Source organism: Amphiura filiformis, chromosome 1, assembly GCF_039555335.1.
Source record: "Amphiura filiformis chromosome 1, Afil_fr2py, whole genome shotgun sequence".
In the NCBI taxonomy this organism is placed as follows: domain Eukaryota; kingdom Metazoa; phylum Echinodermata; class Ophiuroidea; order Amphilepidida; family Amphiuridae; genus Amphiura; species Amphiura filiformis.
In genome coordinates, this window is record NC_092628.1 from 13,991,037 (window position 1) to 14,012,458 (window position 21,422).

The following is a 21,422-nucleotide window of genomic DNA, read 5'->3' on the forward strand; positions in this document are numbered from 1 at the left end:
TATTCACATTTAGGCCTAGGCCTAGGGCCTACTTTCACCATCCAGATGCTTTCACCATGCCTGACTATCATGATATCTTCGTCATTTAAAACACATTTATCAGTGGCTCTGTTCACAGCTCAGACTGAAATTATATTTGGAATAAATATTATAAATTGTCACAAATTAAAATCACAAACAGCGAAAGATCGCCAACAACTGCCGCTGAATATTGTTATCCAACTAGATTTCCCCACAGGGCTATAAAGAACCACAAACCGCGAAATTTGGATATATACTAGATTGCCCTGCAGGGCTATAAAGAATCACACACCACGAAATATGGATATCCAACAAGCTTAAACTATAAATTAGCTCCCGATAGAGGGCAGGGCTTGATAAGGAAATTAAAATCACAAACCGCGAAAGATCGCCGACAACCGCCGCTTAATAGGGATATCCAACTATATTGCCCCGCAGGGCTACAAAGAACCACAAACCGCGCAATCGATTATAAAGAACCACAAACCGCGAAATATGGATATCCAACAAATTAAGACCACAAACCGCGAAAGATCAACAACAACTGCCGCTCAATACTGATATCCAACTAGATTGCCCGCAGTGCTATAAAGAACCACAAACCGCGGAATTTCGATATGCAACTATTGCCCCACAGGGCTTCAAAGAACCACAAGCCACGAAATATGGATATCCAACAAGCCAGATTATAAAGAACCACAAACCGCGAAATATGGATATTCAACAAATTAAGACCACAAACCGCGAAAGATCAACAACAACTGCAGCTCAATATTGATATCCAACTAGATTGCCCCGCAGGGCTATAAAGAACCATAATCAGCGAAATTTGGATATGCAACTAGATTGCCCCACATGGCTACAAAGAACCAGAAACCACGAAATATGGATATCCAATAAGTTTAAACTATAAATTAGCTCCCGATAGAGGGCAGGGCTTGATGAAAACCACACACCACGAAAGATCGCCGACAACCGCCGCTTAATATATCGCTTAGGAATATCGAACTAGGTTGCCCCGCAGGGCTACAAAGAACCACAAACATTAAAACACGATTATATTGCCTACTGGGGGCATTTAGACGCTTCCGTAGTATAGGCTTAAATATAATGCGCATTTACCAGTTCCGACTTGAAGTAGGCCTAAATCGGACTTACTCTCTGTGTCTCTGGCATTGTCAACATTGGGTGTGTGTTGTTCATATTTACATTTTCTTTACATATTTACGTTGCCTTGAATAATTAAAATATATTAAAATGTATATTGATCATTGTGTACGCCTCTTAACATTACAGTCACGTGTGACAAGCAAGTTTTAAAAATAAACGACTGATAAAGTTTTGTTTAATTATTTATTGTCATGAATCCAGAATTGCAACTTCAAACATCTATTTTTCGTTTTATTTGTTTTATGTAGCACATCCTAACCTGATGACTTTCCAAGCTTGGAGCTGCTTGGCTACATTCATAAAAAGAAAAGAAATCTACCAAAAAAAACGTTGACAACGTAAAGAAATCAGCAAGTTTAAAAAACTCACCTCGGCTCACTTTTTGAAACTTGGTCCCATTTTAAACACCAACAGCAAATCAGTGTTTTTATTTTATTTCAACAGAACACAGCGTTTCCAACAAGATTACAAGCCTACGTGTTATTTGTTTAATTCAATCATTAATCATGATTATTATAAAACAAAACACAATAGGATATTGGCTTACCGTGCAAGAACAAGATACCTTTCAGGTCGTTCCATAAAGCTTACAAATTAATATCGCATCTGCACATTAAAGATACATAACACTTCTGGACTGGAAATGTTTTAAATTTATATAAATATGATAAAGTTTAAATCAGTACCTTTTACAAATGGGACCAAGTTTCAAAAAGTGAGCCGAGGTGGTTTTTTTAAACTTGCTGATTTCTTTACGTTGTCAACGTTTTTTTGGTAGATATTAATTCATATTCATCATGTACTGTATTTTTCATGAATTTTGTAAATTTTTATTTGACCTCTGGGCAATCTTGAAAAATCACTGAGGGATTTCCCAAAGCAAAATAAGAACGAATAAATAAATGAATAATCTAAACGGGAAGTATTGGTTTACTTTTATTGTTTAAAACAGTTGGGTTTCAGATGCACTTGGATATGAACTTGGATAACCTTTTATAGTAAATGTGGATTAGTTCTCAAACATGAATGAAGATGCCTGATACAGATAACAAGTTTATCTTCACTTCCGTTCAAACATTCTTTAAATGATATACGTGGTAATGTTTCAGTATTTCATTTGTAAGGCAGTAAGATGCGTGTCTCATGTAAATTGATTTAGTCTTGTTTTACCATCTTGGTATTTAAAGTGCATATAAATATTGTCAGATTTAAAGCCAGTTTATTCACCAAATCAACCGCCTTAAATCTAACGATATAATTTAATCTAAAATATCTGAATGAATAAAGTTTACAATAAAATTCAAGTTGCCTAAAATAACTTCTATTACAATATATATTTTAAGGTGTGTTGCATATTATCCTCTTGTTTTGCGCTCTTTCGTATCAAAAGTGTACATCTGGCACATAACACGCTTGTTTTATTGCAACATTGCATGTGTATAATGACGTATGCAACTTAGTATATCGTCACTGGGCGGGGAAAACCTCATACTTCTGGCCCTTGAACATGGATAAAGCTTTGTAGGTGTAAATTTTATATTGAAGACTGAAGAGGTTGCTTCATCCATGTTCAAGGGCCAATAGTACATGCACGAAACACCTCATATTTACTTTTGGCCCTTGATAAAGCCTTGTAGGTGTAGACGTTTTGCTTCATCCATGTTCAAGGGCAAGAAGTACATTATGAGGTTTTTCCCGCCCAGTGACGATATGTTGTGTGGTTAACGCTTCTGTGTGCTCAAAGACAGAAATACCAAACCGATAGGTGTAGGCGTGTAATATTTAAAAACATGACGGATTGAAAAGTAACGGAACCTGGAGATTTGCCGTAATCATATCACGATACTTCGCCGTTCTAAGAAATATTTGAAGGCAAACAATACGACATGCCAATCATGTTGTAAGTACATGTACATTTAGAATTAAGTTTTATTTCGATCTGAAATTGGCATTTACGTTTTATTCTTAAAATGGGAATATGAGTGGTAAACGCCAAACAAACACAATTTTAACAAAAATATTCACAAATATAAATATTTGACCTGCTACCACGTACAAATGAGCGTTAAGTCGCAAGTTGGCAGTTCCGAGACGTAATGGCTGCTGCGTTTGAGTTTTTTTATTTCACACTTACCTGGTAAAGCCAATGACCTTTGTGAAAGGGGACACAATGGGCCATTCACGAAGGACATACTACTGGCTTGTACAGGTACGCGGCAAACAGAGAACATCAACTCAATCAGCCAGGATGTCTCGAAACTACCAACTTGCTTATTTTGTGGTAGTAAGTCACATTTAGAGTACAATTGTTTGAAATTTACAACCATTTGTTTTGCTTTAAAAGCCATATTTTAACATTTGCTGAGGAGGACGCCCTCAATATATTTCAAAATTATGTTTTTACACGATTGTTATGTACTTCAGTAAACTAACATACCCTGCAAAAATCAATACTTGAGGTGCTGTAAGTTTGTCAAAATCTGAGAACCGTCTTAATAAGACGGTTTATTATTTCGATGGAAATAATAGTCTAACGCGTACACGATGTGCATAACACAGTACGTACATGGCGTGCGGGCAGTCGTGACATATCAAAAGAACCGACACGCCTCACATTAGAATGAGTGTCTCGCATTGGCGACATATGCGCTGGTATAATTTATATTATAAATAGCGATTTTCTTTGTATTTCCTCATCTGTTTGGGCCCAAATGAAAAGTGGATATATCTGAGAGTGAAAACTAACAATTTATACCAAAAACAATACCATTCTATTTCTTATGGACATGTTATATGGCTTTAAGTTAAAAAATTAAATGTAAAACAAATTTCTACATAATTACTTTTCTGGATTTAAACTTTAAAATGACAATACAAGAAAGACAATCTCGTCCATTAAACAAATCACATGTACGCGTACGCAGGATTACTTGACCATTCAGGTAAAGTTTGATTACGTCAATTTTGTTGTATAACACATCTTATATAATTTGAGCAAAATAATATTCACCCCAAATGATCTTAAATAAGCCTTATGATACAAAAAGACAAAGTTAGCTAAACGATTGTACTATTATGATGAAAAGACCGGAAAAACACAATAATGCAAAGTACCAGTCATAAAATACGGCTTTAGGAAGTGTGATTGTGAGTAAATCCGGGCTAGACTGCTAATGGGATGATGAAATTTACTTTTCATAAAACGGAAACTTCAGTATTTATCTTGCATGAAGAGTTTTGTTCATTTTATCCGACAATCACCTGCTCAAAAATTTAGTATTAACACCCCGTACATTGGGCTATTCCAGTTGAAATCCACACTACCCCTGTGGAAGATTTTGGAAATATCATCCACAGGGGGAGTATGTTTTTCAGATGCAATTGGTCAGAGTTAATCATTTTGAAACCCATACTCCCCCTGTATAATGGCTTAACCTATATCTTCCACAACTGGAGTGAGTATTTCAAATGGAAGTTATCAAATTGTCTATTCTATTTGAAACTCATATTACCTCTGTGGAAGACTTAACGTAAATCTTCAACAGGGGAGTGTGAATTCTAAAAGGAGTAGCCCAATACCAGGGACATATAGTATAAAGAAACCTATAGTTAATTAGTAGCTTTTGTCCAAACCTTACCAAAATCGAATCCTTACCTAAAGTAAAGTTGAGGCAATGTGAAACAAGCCAGACACAGGAACAAATTGTAAGGTTATGAAGACATAGTAATAATAATTGTTTGTCAAGTGTTTACTTGGCCCATTTCAGGTTTTGACATATTAATAAGATAGTCAAAGGAATGCATATGTAATAAATGAAGGAGGTTAATCAATCAAGTGTTCTAATTTCACAGTAATGAAAACCTTGAAGTAATGGCTTTGATTGTAATGTTTTTACATCGTTGCTCATTTGACAATGCTTCGGTTTTTTTAAATAAGAATTCGGCGTAATTAAGTATCGATTCATATCGAGACTTTTAAACGTGTCGAGACTTTAAATCAGTGTTTCAAAAGGGGCCACTGAAATTGCGTGCTAAAACAATTGTGCTAACATGATTCGGTATAAATTCGCTCCTCTTGATATAATTCCTTTGTAAACCTGTTTGTAATCAAACTAGGTTTATTACGATTTGATGACACCAATTCTTCTTTTTATTTCACAATATTAGGACACAGAAACTGGTGCGATTTGTTGCACGTGTCGATATTTATATACCTTTATATTCCTTTCAGACCATGAGATCAGCATCAATCTATAGGCACACATTTTGTACCCCAAATGTTTGGTTTAGTAAATTTTATAGGTATACGAAGAGTGAATGCACGTTATAGCATAGATAGCAACAAGTACTTGAAGATTCATGCTTAACTTTCCTTTTTCTCTGTTACGTTTTAAGAAAAATTGGATCAACAATTTTTGTAATTCTCCAAACTGAGGATTTTTGCCTAGATTGACCTCATAAAGAGATTTATCAAGTTTTTGCCTTTCTAAATATGGGACTTTTATATACGTACTTTAGACCAACAATTTAGCACTTACGAGGCCCAAAATATGCCATAATTCAAGGGTTAAGACCAACCTTGGCTTTGCATGCTCAGATTTAAAACAAGACATTCGGCAGACTTACCCGACACTTTCAAGAACTTTGCCACCCGACAAGTCTATGCCGATATATTTAGGTAGCCGAATGTATCTCTCGAGATAGAGCGTTGTAATTACGACATATTGCGTAATAAAATACAACTATAAACCATTTGTATTGTATTATTCTGTCGACATTACAAAATTTTACAATGAAAACTCGTGTTTACCTTGGTTGCTTTTGGCGTTCGGGGAATCGCGTAAGGTACTTCACATGTTAGATTGGGATGGTTTTTTGTAATCTTATTTCGGCATTATGCGTAAATCACAACGATATATACAAGGGACTGGAGCAAATAGGGAAACAATTATTATTAACGATACTTTTTGATAAATTTTAAAATTTTCTGAAAACCCCATTGAATTTTACTCTTTTCATACTTTTCTTCTAGGATACAAAAAAGAAGTGAGAATCCCCGGATGTCATTCAGCGTCGGTAGCAATGAATGCGTGTCGAGGTTTTTGTATGACTTATTCATTTCCATCAGACACGGATACACTGGTCAGAAGCCAAGGATATAAACTTGTCACATCACATGGATCATGCTGCACCATCAAATCAACACATGATGTAAGTATAATATAAGTTCACTATGTTTAAGGTAGCGCTGACCTGCTTGACCTGAGAATTGTTGATTTTTTTGCACTAATTTGTTAATTTGAAAGTAAATTGTCAATGCAAAATGCCCCTTGGTTAATTTGGAGTTATATTAAATGAATTAGAAGAAGTTGAAAGCATATACGCTCTTGTTTGGACCTGGGTACCGTTTGCTGTTAAAATTATATCAGTTCGAAATGACGTCAACACAAAGTTGAAATTAGGTCTGATCATACTAGTAAGTTCTATACTTTGTATTGCCTTAAGCACATTCTGACATTGACCTTGAGATCAAGGAACTTTCAATCTTACAACCTTTTGTTTATTGGAACCTTTCATCTTTGATTCAAGACAAACAAAAGAGCAATACATTTTATTGTTCAAAATTCAATCGCTCACAGCGACCAACATCAGTATAAAGTGTGAAGGTGTGCTTTTAGACCTTAATTATAGTGAGAAAACAAACAATCTGTCACTTGATAGACATTCACTTAAAATTTCGGGTATAACTTTCACATTACATTCTACGGAAGTGTCAGAAACCTTGGGATCAGGATGTGTATATAATGCTATTTTTAACAAATACCAATAGCAAGCTTTATCAGTATTTTCCCCTTTGAGTAGAAACTGTAGCCAAAAAAAGCGCACGTGAAGGTTTTGCCCAAGGAAGATAATGTTAGATAAACAGGAAACTGTGACAAAGGTGCTCTATGTTTAATACTCATCACCTGATCACCACGATCAAAGGGTAGTAAAAAGCGCCTTGAAGGCTTTGCAAAATGAGGAGAATGATCCTTTGGATTGAACGATGTGGGAACTGCACGCAACAAAATACGACAGGTTAGCATGCTAGAGCCAGAAATTGAACGATCTTTTATTTAGGACTTCAAGTGACTAAGAGAGCAAAAACTGAAATTGATATACATTTCGACATTTCAGGTGCTGCTTGTCGCACATTCCGTCAAAAATATTACTGCAACTTAATTCTGCAACACAATCTCTTACAACCTTAAGTCGCCTAAATTTACTAAAATTAGGTTATTTTAAAGTTTTAGTATTCATTGGGAAAGAATTTATTGGTCAAAATTCAATCGCTCACAGCGACCAACATCAGTATAAAGTGTGAAGGTGTGCGTTTAAGACTTTTAATTAAAGTGAGAAAACAAACAATCTCCCACTTGATACTCATTCACTTAAAATTTCGGGCATAACTTTACCTTACATTCAACAGAAGTGTCAGAAACCTTGGGATATTTTTAACAAATACCAATAGCAAGCTTCATCAGTATTTTCCCCTTTGAGTAGAAACTGTAGCCAAAAAAAGCGCGCGTGAAGGTTTTACCCAAGGAAGATAATGTTAGAAAAACAGGAAACTGTGACAAAGGTGCTCTATGTTTAATACCCATCACCTGATCACCATGATCAAAGGATAGTAAAAGCACCTTGAAGGCTTTGCAAAATGAGGAGAATGATCCTTTGGATTGAACGATGTGGGAACTGTACGCAACAAAATACCACAGGTTAGCATGCTAGAGCCGGAAATTGAACGATCTTGTATTAATGACTTCAAGCGACTAAGAAAAGCAACAACTGAATGTGTATATTTCGACTTTTTAGATGCTCCTTACCGCACATTCCGTCAAAATATTATATAACCTGATCATCCAAAATAGCAATAGTAAAATATTAGAACTCTTTTTAGATTTTCTTAAAAGAACATCGTAACAGTGTACTTCGGTTATATTTATAAATGCGCTTTTATAAACACCCACGTGACTCATGGGCACGGCATACCAAGACCAGCAAGCGTGACGAAATCCTCATGCGTTGACCACTATACAGAAAAGCATATGAACTCTGTAGATAAATATCATCAAATTTAAGTATTAATTGAATTGCAAAATTATTACACATTTTGCAATTCAGAATTTGTATTATGTTATCATAAACAACATTTTGAAAGCATTTGACGGGAAAAAATATTCAACGACGGAAACGTTTACAATATAATCACAAAGTTGAACAAAACAGATAATTTTGCTGCACAATAGTCTCGCGTTGTTCCGACTTTGCATTCAAATTTATAGGAAGACCACCCGCTATGTACAAGGTCACTTCGAGAGCGCGGAGGTGCGTATTTATAAAAGCGCATTTATAAATATAACCGAAGTGCACTGCTTAAGGGTATTTGGCTATCTTTATTTTGATATAGCACGTGAAAAACTTCAAATATCCTAGAACGCAATTTAATAAAACAAACTATTTATCTTATTATCAGTAGGGAAGTAAAATAATAACTTTTCAAAGCCAATAATGTTTGCCTTATTGCTCACAACACCAACCACAGCAACATAAGCAACGACAATAAAAACAACATAAGTTCTAACTGCAAGTCCTACCTATATTATTTAAAGCAAGCATCATATCAATGAAGTCCAAGTTTCAGATTCTTTACAGCCATCATGCATACGAGTAGTTTGGCATCCTTCACATACAGGGTGTTCTTCATGCATATTTTGGCATCTGTCATATACAGGGTGTTCTTGAAAGAATTGCGCTGTTAGAAACTTTAACTTTTGAGGTACGTTAGTGTCCGAATCAAAGACAACTGAATACATTTGCACAGTAACGCAGCTTTCATATGCTTTTTGAATTTTGAAAATTGATTGTTTTGTTCTTGATAAGAATTTTACGGAAATACCTCATCTTCAATCCGTTCCATTGAAATATCAATCAATGATCGGTATTTGAAGTACCAAGCACTAAGAATGAGGCGTCTATTATCATTCTTAATATTTGGTGTGATCAAGCCAAATCAGTTTGAAGTCAGATATATTTAATTTTCAATTCTTATATGATTGTAAACAGCATTTGCAAAGTTACATTTTGCAGAAAACCCCATTGAATTTGGACAACCAAACAAGATAAGTTTCCAAAACAATAGGAAACAAAAGGAAATACTTCCTTTGTTTGGCTATATCTCAAAATCAACATTTCCGACTTCTGACTGATTTTGCTTGATCACCTCACATGTGTTACTCATGGAATGGATTAAAACTAAGGTTTGATTTCAAATTTTTATAATTCAAGAACAGAGCGATCAAAATTCAAAAATAGGTATTTTATACCTTAACAATGCCATGCTTTTTTTATTTAGTTCTGGTTGGCATTAACATACCCAAAAATTTAAGTTTCTACGGTTTTTGTCAGGGACACTCTGTAATTGTATAATCCGTCTCATTTGAGTCGTAATCTTGGAATAGTGATTAAAGCATCTTGTTATATATAATTGATTAAATCTCGTCTACATTTACTTATTTGATTTACTTGACGTTTGTGCCTCAGGGTCAAACATAAAGCGAGCTGATGTGTTAATAAAGTTGGAATAAATTCATTGATTGCGAAAAAGAGCAAAATCGATGCACAGTATTTCCGGAAAAGGTTAGATTTTCCCGATTGCTTTTCCAACGATAAGCTGAAGAACATGAAGCTATCAGAGGAATAGTCACTCGTTAAACCCATTACTTTTAAGTCCTATTGTATCACAATTGGGACAGAGATACCTTTGATCCGACGCTCATTGCCGCCAAATTCTGCAATGCAAAAACTTCGGCTCTTGAATGGTTCATATAGTGAGCTTCTCTGATATATCTTCATGAACTGAAAAGCTCCAAGCACTTAATTATCACTTATCGTTGAACGTATTCCTTAATATGTAATCCGGGTATGGAATACAGGCTGACATTGCTCCATGAGAAATGTCAAAATCATGAACAATTAAGCTAGCTGCATATGTCACAAAAACTAAAGAATATTAGTATAGGTGGGCGCGGACATCCAGGAACTTAGCAACAAATTGAGCTAAATTTCCTAGCAACAAGTGAGTCAAAATAAAACATTCCATGCACGCACTCAACGCACGCGATGCGCAGTAGGCGCAATGTGCAGTGGCCTTTAAAATTGATCTGCGCATATTGTTTTCACCGGCATGACGCAGCTCCGCCCTTATACTGTTATAAAAACCTTTTAATGAAAGAAAAGGTAACAGAATCAAGCTAAATCAATTGTAATTCTTGCTGCCGGATCAAGGTCATTATCCATTAAGTCAAAGACCGAAAGTCTTGGTCGATATTGTCTGCCAATAAAACATCAGTTTCTAGTCGACTTGTTTTATTTAATTTAAAATTACATCTTTTAGCCTTGAGAATTAAACTAATAAGTAAACAAACTCAGGCTAAATTAATAGTAATTCCAATCACAGAGGTACAGACTGCGGAGTTAAGCGCTCAAGGCCATGCTAGGTAAGAGTTTAATGTGCCAATGCTATGATAATTAAATCTGCCTGACAGACGCGAACAATATTGCGTAATTTAATACTGAGTTTCTACAACACAGGTGTCAAATGTTAACAATAAATATTGCACTCATATTCGGATCGTTACTTACCCAACAGTTCACTTTACGAGCTAAAAATGTCCAAGAGGGCACACATTAGAAAGCAACTTAACAAAGGCACCACTTTTCATGTTCAACTGTTCAAATTTTCACCCGAATCACCATTTATAGGAAGTATTTTTTTTTTGCATACTAGCGATTTGGCTCACATCCCAATCATGCCTTATTGCTGCAGTAGACTATTTGCATCATTCAATGACGACCCAAAAAATAGAAAAAGATTTGACGCAGTCACCTGAATATGGGTCATGATATAAATATAGGTCGAAAATTATAGGGTGTTCATTAAGAAAACAATGAATCGTCTTAAATAGGATGCAATTTGCAGTCACCTGTATGCATTATACATTTCAGAAATGACAACCATAAGTCTTCAAAGGTAGAACTTTTAAGAAGTTGTGAATTATTTATGTTTGAATATAATAGGGTCTTGTCCTGTCAGATTAAAGATAGGATTTACTTACAGGTTTTTGTAAATTACATGACACCAAACTGACAGAAGTGTTACACATTGGCGCATAGGAATAACGAACGATTCATACATCAATAACTATTGATATTTGTTGGTTCAAAGAATTAGAATTGGATATACTAACACAACATGAAACTAGATCTTTCAATCACATTTATTCCAGACATTATTCAGATCGAAATCAAAAACCGATGCACCGCTGCAATCATAAACAGCGGAAGCCCATAGGTTTTTAATCAAAAAATAAGCGGGGCGAAATAAGACTTTTAGGTCCGATTTCTCGAAGCTTGGTTAGTGGCCAGGCTTTCTAAGCTAGCAAGCTAGCCCTATCAATGTCGATCCATTTAATTTATTTTATCTGTTTTATTTTAGATGTGAAATTGCAAGTACTGGCAAATAGAACTAACTGGGCTTTTACTTGGGGAGCAAAATCCTATATTTTAGTAGACTTATAGGAGGTGAAATGTTGAATTATAAAAAGTTGGCGTATAGGTGTTTTCTATGGGTCATGGGCAATAACTTCTGGGTGGCCAACTAAATCAATCCTCTACAGAGGAACCCCCTGCACTAGGTAAAAGATTACATGGGGTCAAATTTCAAAATTGATCGAATCTTGTTCGAGTGCGGCGTAACTCTTGATTGCGGATATTTTTGGTGAAAACCCAAATGTGCTCCTTTTCTCCACATGTTGGTTGACATTGCAAAACATTTTGAAGATTGTGTGTAATGTTATTCTTTAATTGCTGCAAGTAGTTTCCAACTAAAGTGTCTTGAAATTCTTTGTTTTCTATCGATTTTGTAAAGCTTTATTGGTCCGCCATACCTCTGAATAAGCCCTGCCGACTTTACACTGGGTTCGTCGTGAATGCTAACATTTTGCTTTAATCGGGCCGTTTGTTTTTCGCTGAGATCAATAATACACTGAAACCCAGTTAATTTCTTAACCAAACGCATCATATGCATATGCCTCATCTGTTGCAATCAGTGTCAATAAAAGAAACACAATACATGTATTAATACTTATCACAATTTTCTGGGGCGTTTCCTTTGAGCATTTAACTATACCGAACTCGCACAAAAACGAAAACATACAGATTTAATTTGTTGCTACTGAATGTTCCATCCGATTATTTGAAAGCATTTGTGTTGGAATATTTTCTATTGCCTGCTTACGCTTTCCTTTGCTATTTAGTTGCTTGAACGCTCCCCTATTATTTTAGTATGCCTGCTATATCTTTTTTCCTTTTCCTCAGTACCAATTTTAAGGTGCTGAAATTCAAAGAACACTTATCATTTCATTATTATGCACATCAGGCAAAGACATCATATTTTCCATTAAATCATTATCAAGCTACACAATTTAAAAGAAATTACATCTAAAATTCAAAATTCAAAAATAACTGAGTATTATAGTTCAGCTGCTAAGCTCATAATTTCGGTACAATTGTGCATTTGTGATGAAAGCATGAGCATTTGTACACAAAGTACATGGTGCAACTTATAGAGTGGTACTAATTATAGCTGGAATTAAAAGGTGGAAATTGTTTCCATTTTGACACAAAAATAAGGGTTTTGTACAATAACTGTGCAACGATAAGTGAGTGGCAGATAGTATACAAATATTACATGCCTATGAGTGTGATAGTACAAAATATATCATGAGGTCAAATTTTGACTTTTCTATTTCACGAGGCGTAGCCGAGTGAAATAGATCAGTCAAAATTTGACCAAATGATATATTTTTACTATTACACGAATATTTGCATGTAATATTTGTTTTATATCATGATATCACATGGTTTCTTTTCATGCCATGTGATAGTAAAAACTATCACACGGCTAAAGTCACCGTATTCATGATATAACACAAACTATATTATAGACTGGTTGTAAAAATCGCGTTCCAACCGGCAAGTTGAAACAAATTGTTCGTCTTGCCTAGAACCGGTCATGTTTGTAATCCTGTTGACCAGATATATAATTTTATGTACTTTTCAACAATAGTGAAGTAACTTTTTACCCATGTATGACATTTCAAAAATGTCTCCACATCTTAAAATACATTTCGGACCATGTACTTCATTTATGGAAACTCCTATGTTTTTATCACACAGTGCACAATGATTTAGCATAACAGCTGAACTATTACTCGCAAATGGCAAACTTGTATAGTGGGAATGTACATACATAGCAAATTTTTATAATCCACGTTACTAATTTGTTGGTTATTATAGCCAAAATATAAGTACTGTATGTTATGATTTAGGAATTTTAAATGGTTAAGGCATATGAATATACTTCGTGTTTAGCCTATGATAAAAAAATTCTTTTGTAAATTGTTGGTGTAAGAAGTACTTGAAAATTTCAAAAATCGTATCAGCTATAAATAGACGTGCGCTCCATTCATAAGTTTTTATCATAATGGTTCTGTTACGAGAGGTTAATGACTTTCTGAAAAGACACTCAAGAAAAAGACAAGCCATTCAAATGTATTTTAAACGGTAAAACAAATAAAAGGATAACGGTGAGTGATGTGTCTACACCATCGACGAAAGTCAAGTACACACTAAAATAGTTTCCTGGTAAAGCCTATAGCCTGACTTGTCTCAGAATTTTGTATGAAACAAGGAGCATTTCTAATGAAAATGGTTTCAATGTGCTTTTATAGTTGGTATTTGAGTACCATTTCCTACTTATGGTGCTATTTACTTAAAGGGGCATTTCGTGATCCACAGCCTCATCCCCCCACTTTTCTCAAAAACAGTTGAGATGTTTATATCACTGGAAACCTCTGGCTACATAATATTTATGTACAAAATATTTCTTGCAGATTAATTCGCTTTGCAAAGATATCGTGAAATTTGAATTTCGTTCTGGTGCACCAGAACGAAATTACAACGCATTGTCTATGGAGCAGTGTAATACACATAATCATGCATAACTCGCAAACGCAAAATCGGAATCAACTGAAATTTTGGGAATAAGCTTTTTCATGGATAGCTACTGAAAAATGTCATAAAAAGAGCATGCTAGGATCACGAAACACTCCTTTAATCGGTACGAATCGATAATAAAACCTACCCAAAAGTAGGCAATGGTGAATCCAATCGGGTCAAAAAACAGAAATCAATAAATGATACAGGATGATAACTTTAATATGGGAACACCTATATTGGCCAGACTCAGAGTATTCAACATAGAATTTTCTCCAAATCGTGTCTTCGTTTTTAATCTATTCCTATTCTATTTCCAGTAATGTTTTAACTTCTAACGAATCTAAAGATTTAAAATGTATTTTATATTTTTGTATGACATTGTTTATGTTAGTGCTTAGGTTCTATCCTGAGCCTCTTCTGCGAAAGCTTGATTTATTTGTATGTATATCCGACGTATGTGTGATTTAGGGGTGTAAACTCGTCTATATGCGTAGGTCCTATTCGTGTATATAATATTCTGCATGATATTGAAAGCACTGATGTTTAACTGATTCATTATTTTTTCTTCATCTATTTATGTTCTCCCCAGGTCCACGTAGCCCTACAATGTGAAAACAACCATCAATACAGAGACACTTTTAAATCAGCAGCGGAGTGCGAATGCGCCATATGTGACCAGTCAGCTTAATGATTGCAAACCATATTTGTTTACGGATGAATTTCAATCTCCTCAGTGTACATATATAAATATAGCATCAAATGAATGTAACTGAAATGTATATAATATCTGACAAATGAGAAAGCTGCTATGTTTACTTTTTCAACTTGCTAATCTGCGGATATGTGTAAGGTACTTTAAAGCGAGGATTCCAGTGCGAGAAACAGAATTTGAGAAAAAGAATGATAATTCCACTATTTTCGCTTCAGGTATCAAAATGGCTGCCATTAGTATCTCTTCTATCATTCTAGCTTTCTAGCCTATGTAAACTTGAATTGTAGTTTCGTTAATATGGAGAAGTGTCATGTCTGACTTTGCATGTCAGGTATTTCATTATCATACACTAGTAATACAGACCATTCATCAACTGGCAAAGTCCAAGCATCATTTGTTAATGATGGCCAATCGTTCCCAGGAGGGCGACATACGAAATTGCTACGCACATACCGCGTATTTTTACGGTCACTCATACAACGCTCTGTCGCGTAGTTCAAATGTACGCAACGCTGGCGTAATTTGTTAAACACGCACGATCGAACAATTCATCTTCGTGAATATGCGAGAATTCTAGACATACAAAGCATGGGGTCTTTGCCTGTTGGTAAATGATCAGTATCTCTTTAGTCTATGTTCATTACGTTACTATTGTCTTAACCAAAGTGTGCTTTTCACTTCGGAATTTGAGGTAACTTAATAGGGTTTTGTATCTGTCCCTGAAGTGTATTTTTGCTCCTACGAAGTGACCACTTTGTGGATTCTTGTAGTTCATACGAAGTGACTACTTTGTACATTCTTTAATGTTGACAGTCTCACTTCACAGTCTTCACTTCACTATCAGATTCCTATTGCTGCTGACCACAGAGGAACGCTGCTGGCCAGCTACTTTGTTGCTACTCTAGAGTACCAGTGCAGTACCAGTGTCTGTACTGTACGTGTGATTCTGATAATTATGTTGACTCTAGAGTACCTATGAAGTAGATATGCAGTAGTGTACCTCTGGGGCGGCAGCAATAGGGATATGGTAGGCTAGTGTTTAAGGCACTTGCTATACCACATAATGTGCATCTCAAAACTCACCGGGAGACTTCTTATATGTGTGTATTCTGCAGTCTCTGGGGCCCACTTAGTTCTGTAAAAATCACTCCACTACAACAACTTCTATCAAGCTTAAACTTCTCCCAATTGCACTTGGGTTATGAAAAGTAGGGCTATGTGAGCAATGCAGTTTTATCGTAGATCGAAATTAAAGCGTAGGCGTCCAGGGGTAGGCGTTTGGAGTGAAGCAATTCACCACGCAATTCAATAGACATGAACTCACGCATAATATTGATAATTATCAAGAACTAATTAAAAGCAAAATGAAAAATAAATAGATTGTGCAGATTAAATACACTTTTTACAGGTCAGGTCATCACACAATGATCACAATCATTCTTACAGGAATATTTAAATGTATGATAGCTTATAAAACAACTCGAGGAAGCTTATTGTCTCGTTGTTTTACATGAATAACATTATTTATTGAATTCAAGGGGCGGTACAGCAATATAACCAACATACCAATTCAATATGTTGCATGCAAACTTATAAATATCTTCTTTATAACGACGTTCATATTATCTTTCACAAATGAAGAGCTTGTTTCAAAACCATGTTAAGTCCACAAACACATGTTTCTGATTAACCTGTACGATATTGCAATGGGTTGTGGTGCTATAGGTATAGAAGTTTCAGGCGGATGCACCATTACAAAACAGTGGATGGATGCATTGTAACAATACTGTGTGAGGCATTTGGTTCCCAAATGAGAACAATAGTCTGCATATTGTTAAGAAGCATTGTTGTGGTAAATAATGGCTTGTTGATGGTACAACTCATTGTTGCTAATGTCAAACTTGTCAAAGTAATTGTGATTGTATCACACAAGTAAATGAGAAACATGTGGTTGTGGACTTAACATGATTTGGAAAGAAGCTCTTCAAATAGGGGCATATGTTGAAAGATATCTCTTTGTCAATTAGCCGTAGAAGTAGTGATGTAACAGGATTAATTACCATAGCGATAGGTGACAACAATAATGCCCTGCATTATAAGTAGGCGGCACTCATCGCTTGTCATGTCTGTGTATGTGTGCAATCACATATTGAATACAATAGCACTCTTTTCAAAGACACTAATCGTACAGGTGGAAGTGAAACGTACATGGACTCTGTATAATGTGAAATTTCCATAGAACCTATTCTTTCATAATCAATGGTGCGATGTATAGTTACAGCGTACGTCTAGGGCAGGGCAATACATTCACAAATGTTTTCACCAAAAGCTAAGATAATAGATCCTGTTACATCATTATTTCTACAGCGAATGCATTACCTTATAAATGCAGTATCAATCAGAGTACACATTATTATTAATTGAATTATTTGTATTTCTTATATAAGAATGTTACATCACAAAGTTGCATTGAAGCAATGGATTAATTGGAATAAATAATTTTCAGAGAACTTAAGAGAGGGAGATATTAAATATTATCATGGCTGTTGAAAGATGGCTCAACGTTTTGCACAAGGCAGCAGTGACACTCATACTTATATTTGTTAGATTTACTGATGAGAGTTCGTTAACACCTTTTCAAGTAGGTAAAATAACCCAGGTAGCAAGCTATATGAAACCAAGGACTCCGTGGACCTGAAATAAAAGAAACGCATACTATTTCCAGCCATGATTTTGTGTTGTTGATTATAATATTCATAATAATATATCATAAGATTTCCGTGGTGAATAAAGTGAGAGGAGAATTAGAACACAAGGACTTTGACGTTTCTTTTTGGTTTCTATGTCTGATTGTGGTACAATTTAAGGTGTTCTTTCCGGAAGCAACTTTTGAAAGTAATACTGTGTGAGTTGTTAGTTTGGTTAAGACGTATGAGGTTTAAATTTACTTGATTGACAATAGTGTCGTGAAAAAGTGGCGTGTATGAAAATAGGAGGGGACAATTCATATAAAAAAAGGAAATATTCCTTGTTATTAATACTGTTTAAATACCTTGATCTGGGTATAAAATAGTGAAAAATATTTGAAAGTATGAAACTGACATTTTTGTCGTGCTACGGCGCGGAAATATCCCAGTAAAATTGGGTCGAACTAATGCTCACTGGGCAAATGATTTTCTTTGCTATCCTGGCAAATAGTTCAGGCACGCCACTGTCATGAAAATAGTAACATGTTCAAGTAGTAACATTTTAAGTGTTTAGATTGTGCAATTATTAAGGAAATAAATACCAAATTATATGTGTGCAATCTACGAACAAACTGTGTGTTATATACGAGTCGGTGTCACGTATTGATATAAAAGGAGCGAATGTTTTTATGTTTCTTCCTTTTTCCTCTTTTTTCTCCTTTTTGTAATCTAAAATTTATCAGTGCTTATATTGGACAATTCTGAGCTATAGTGTACAGCAATGATCCAATCAAGAAATACAATATTTTAACTTGGTTCAATTTGTAATAACGTCCTGGGAAAAATGTAACCGTATCATGCTTCAAAACATAATATGAACACTAAAGTTATGAGTAACTTTGAAACTTATACTTTTGATTTTGAAACAAGAGTCTATATTCAAAAGGCACATCATTAAGTCTAATTCACGTTCCAATCTAGTTACACTGCACAAACAAGGTATAGGGGTGTTAATTTATAAACACTAAAATACCTAAAAATATTAAGATGTTTATATCTTTAACATAAAATAGTGTTAAAAGCATAAACATCTTCAAATACCTTCATTGTAATTGCATTTATAAAGTGCTCAAGTATTTATTAAGTGTTGCTCTGCTGTGTTTGCAATGTACCTATGAACTTGAATGTACTTTCTGACGAACGAAACAAGATACGACCAAGATTATTAGAAATAATTATATTGTAATAAGGTTTGCTCTGGAGGTCACTCTTAATTGTTTTCACATGAACGAAAGTTAAGGTAATGTAACAGAAAAATAAACTCATGCCTTTATTTAATATTTCTGATACGGTTTCAATTTGAATTCATAAAGATGCTATATTGTAAATTTGCGTAGCCTAGCTTTGTATTAAATGGTGTACAGATTGTTACTATTACCATTATGTGCAAGTGTGACATAAGTGAAAATTAGAAATGTAAGGAATGCATGTAACTTATAATAAAGATGTATCGAATTAACTCTTTTACAATGAAATATATGGTATTGCTGAAGGAAGCCACGCTAGAGCTGTACTTCTGGGGTGAACCAAACCTGCCTGGTTATCAAATTAATCTTTATCTCCGAATTTGACAGGTGCTGATGCAATAACATTAAAACATCAATTAGCACCTGTCAAATTCAGAGATAATGATTACTTTGATAACCAGACAGGTTTTGTTCATAGCGGGCTTCCTCTTTAAGAACATCTTGCTACGGATGGTTGAAACCAAAACAAATAAGAGTAAAAATTACTATGCTGCTACCCTTAATACAACAAGGTGTAGAGAGGCAACGAATCCAGGCAACAACCAAATTTGTAAAAAAAATAAAAATAAACCTGTAACTACTGTAAATGGGAAGAATGTACGAAGTAAACATAATAAATAGTATTATAAAGTGTGGCGTAAACGTAATGAGTATCTGATTGTGCGTATGTTTTATGAATTGGTGCAATGTACAAAATATATATTTTGAAAAACAAAATAGCGTGTAAAATTATTTTTAAATAGCCACTGATACGAAAGCCTTCTACTAATTTAGTTACAAAGGCTAAAACGTTATTGATCGATGTACAATTTCAAATTTGTAATATAGTCACTTACGTAAAATGTGCTATTTGCTTTATGTCGATTAAAATATGGCTTAGATAAAAAAAAAACAATACCGGTCCAGGTGAATAACAATAGAATATTATTATTAGTGAAGATTGCATTCATTGATTCTTCAAATAAATTATTATTTTTCATAAAAGTAAATAACTTGTATGTTTGTGTTTATTGGTTGCCTTTGTTTCTTTTTCCTTCCTTTTTCATTCCCATCTTAGCGTTTTGAATAAAGATATAACCACCTTAATATTTATTATTAATTTCCTCACCCAATTTATCAGGTCGGTAATGTGAGGAAGACATTAAGTCGGTGTTGTGCATTTTGATGCATAAGCCCGTAATGAAAACTATCCATCGATGAATTTCCATCAGTTAAATAATACTACATATAGGCATAATATTTGTGGATGATAATGCTGTTCATTACCAAACATGTATATTTTAAGGAAACCTCTAAGAGCAAGAAAAAGACCAAACAAACACCTCTACAAGCAAGCAAACAAACAAACAAACAAACAAACAGACAACCAACCAACAAACCAACCAACAAACAAGACTCTTTTGATGCATAGGCTATACCCGTAATGAAAACTATTCATTAAAGAATCGACCGTGATTTTCATTAAGACACAAACGTCTTCCTGATTTATATTTTAAGGAAATCGTGAATACCAATAAAATAAATAAGCTAACAAATATCTTTACCCACAGCATTATCAAAATTTGTTAATATGCTTAAATAAAGCAATTTAGTGTAGAGCGGTAGCGCCATCTATTGATTAATAGATGACAGGCTGTATATAACGGAACAAATAGGAGTGCACTACACTAAATCCTTCCGCATTTGGTGTAACCCTTCATAGTTCCGGTAAAAAATAGCGCCTATGCGAAATATATCGGCGTCCCAAGGGAACCAAATTTGAGTGACTCTTGGTTGTTTTGATAAAAACGATAGAATAGGAGCTCAACATTTCAAATCTGTTCAGAAAATGTTCCGAATCGAATGTACATGGGCAATAGGCCCTCGGAACAATATCATGGCCGGAACTGGTAAGGAGGCGAGAGTGTCGGCCGAAATTCGGGATGGCGCTGTTCAGGAGTTCGTATCTTTTAAGCTTGTCTCAACTTGTCACAAAAAATCAAATTTAAATAAAAGTTTAATCTTTATTTAAGACGTTGATTCGATCAAAATATTAAAAATGTTGTTACATGGGGTAGAAAAACAAACTTACTTTCTTGTATTTTCCCGTGTATTTCAATGGGACGATTATTTAGTGGTGTGCGCCCTTCGAAGACTCATTTTTATAGGCTATGGACATGATTAATACCTGATTTTAAGTGCCAAAAAGTTGAGATTTTTGTCTGAAACTGATGTTTTTGCAAAGAAAAAAGATCTGTTTTCTATTTCCGTCTACAAATACGCGATTTCATTCTTCAACGCGCGAGAAATTCGCTTCAAAACACAAGTTCCCGTCGAATTGACAATTTAAGACCGGGCTTTTGAAATTGAGCTATTTTGGCCACAATATCATAGAAGTGGTCACTTTTGATTATCTCGGTGCAGAAAAAATGAAACATCTTTGGA

At 34.8% G+C, this 21,422-nt stretch overlaps 1 protein-coding gene across 1 annotated transcript in view; it reads left to right on the forward strand.

Moving 5' to 3' along the window:
• Positions 1–17,942, forward strand: part of LOC140157305 (thyrostimulin alpha-2 subunit-like) — a 196,026-nt gene extending 178,084 nt beyond the window's left edge. Inside the window, exons 3-4 of the mRNA XM_072180485.1 lie at positions 6,224–6,402; positions 14,882–17,942. Coding sequence (XP_072036586.1) covers positions 6,224–6,402; positions 14,882–14,980 — 278 coding nt within the window. The 3' untranslated portion in view covers positions 14,981–17,942. The remainder of the gene's footprint in view (positions 1–6,223; positions 6,403–14,881) is intronic.
• Positions 17,943–21,422: the final 3,480 nt, after the last annotated feature.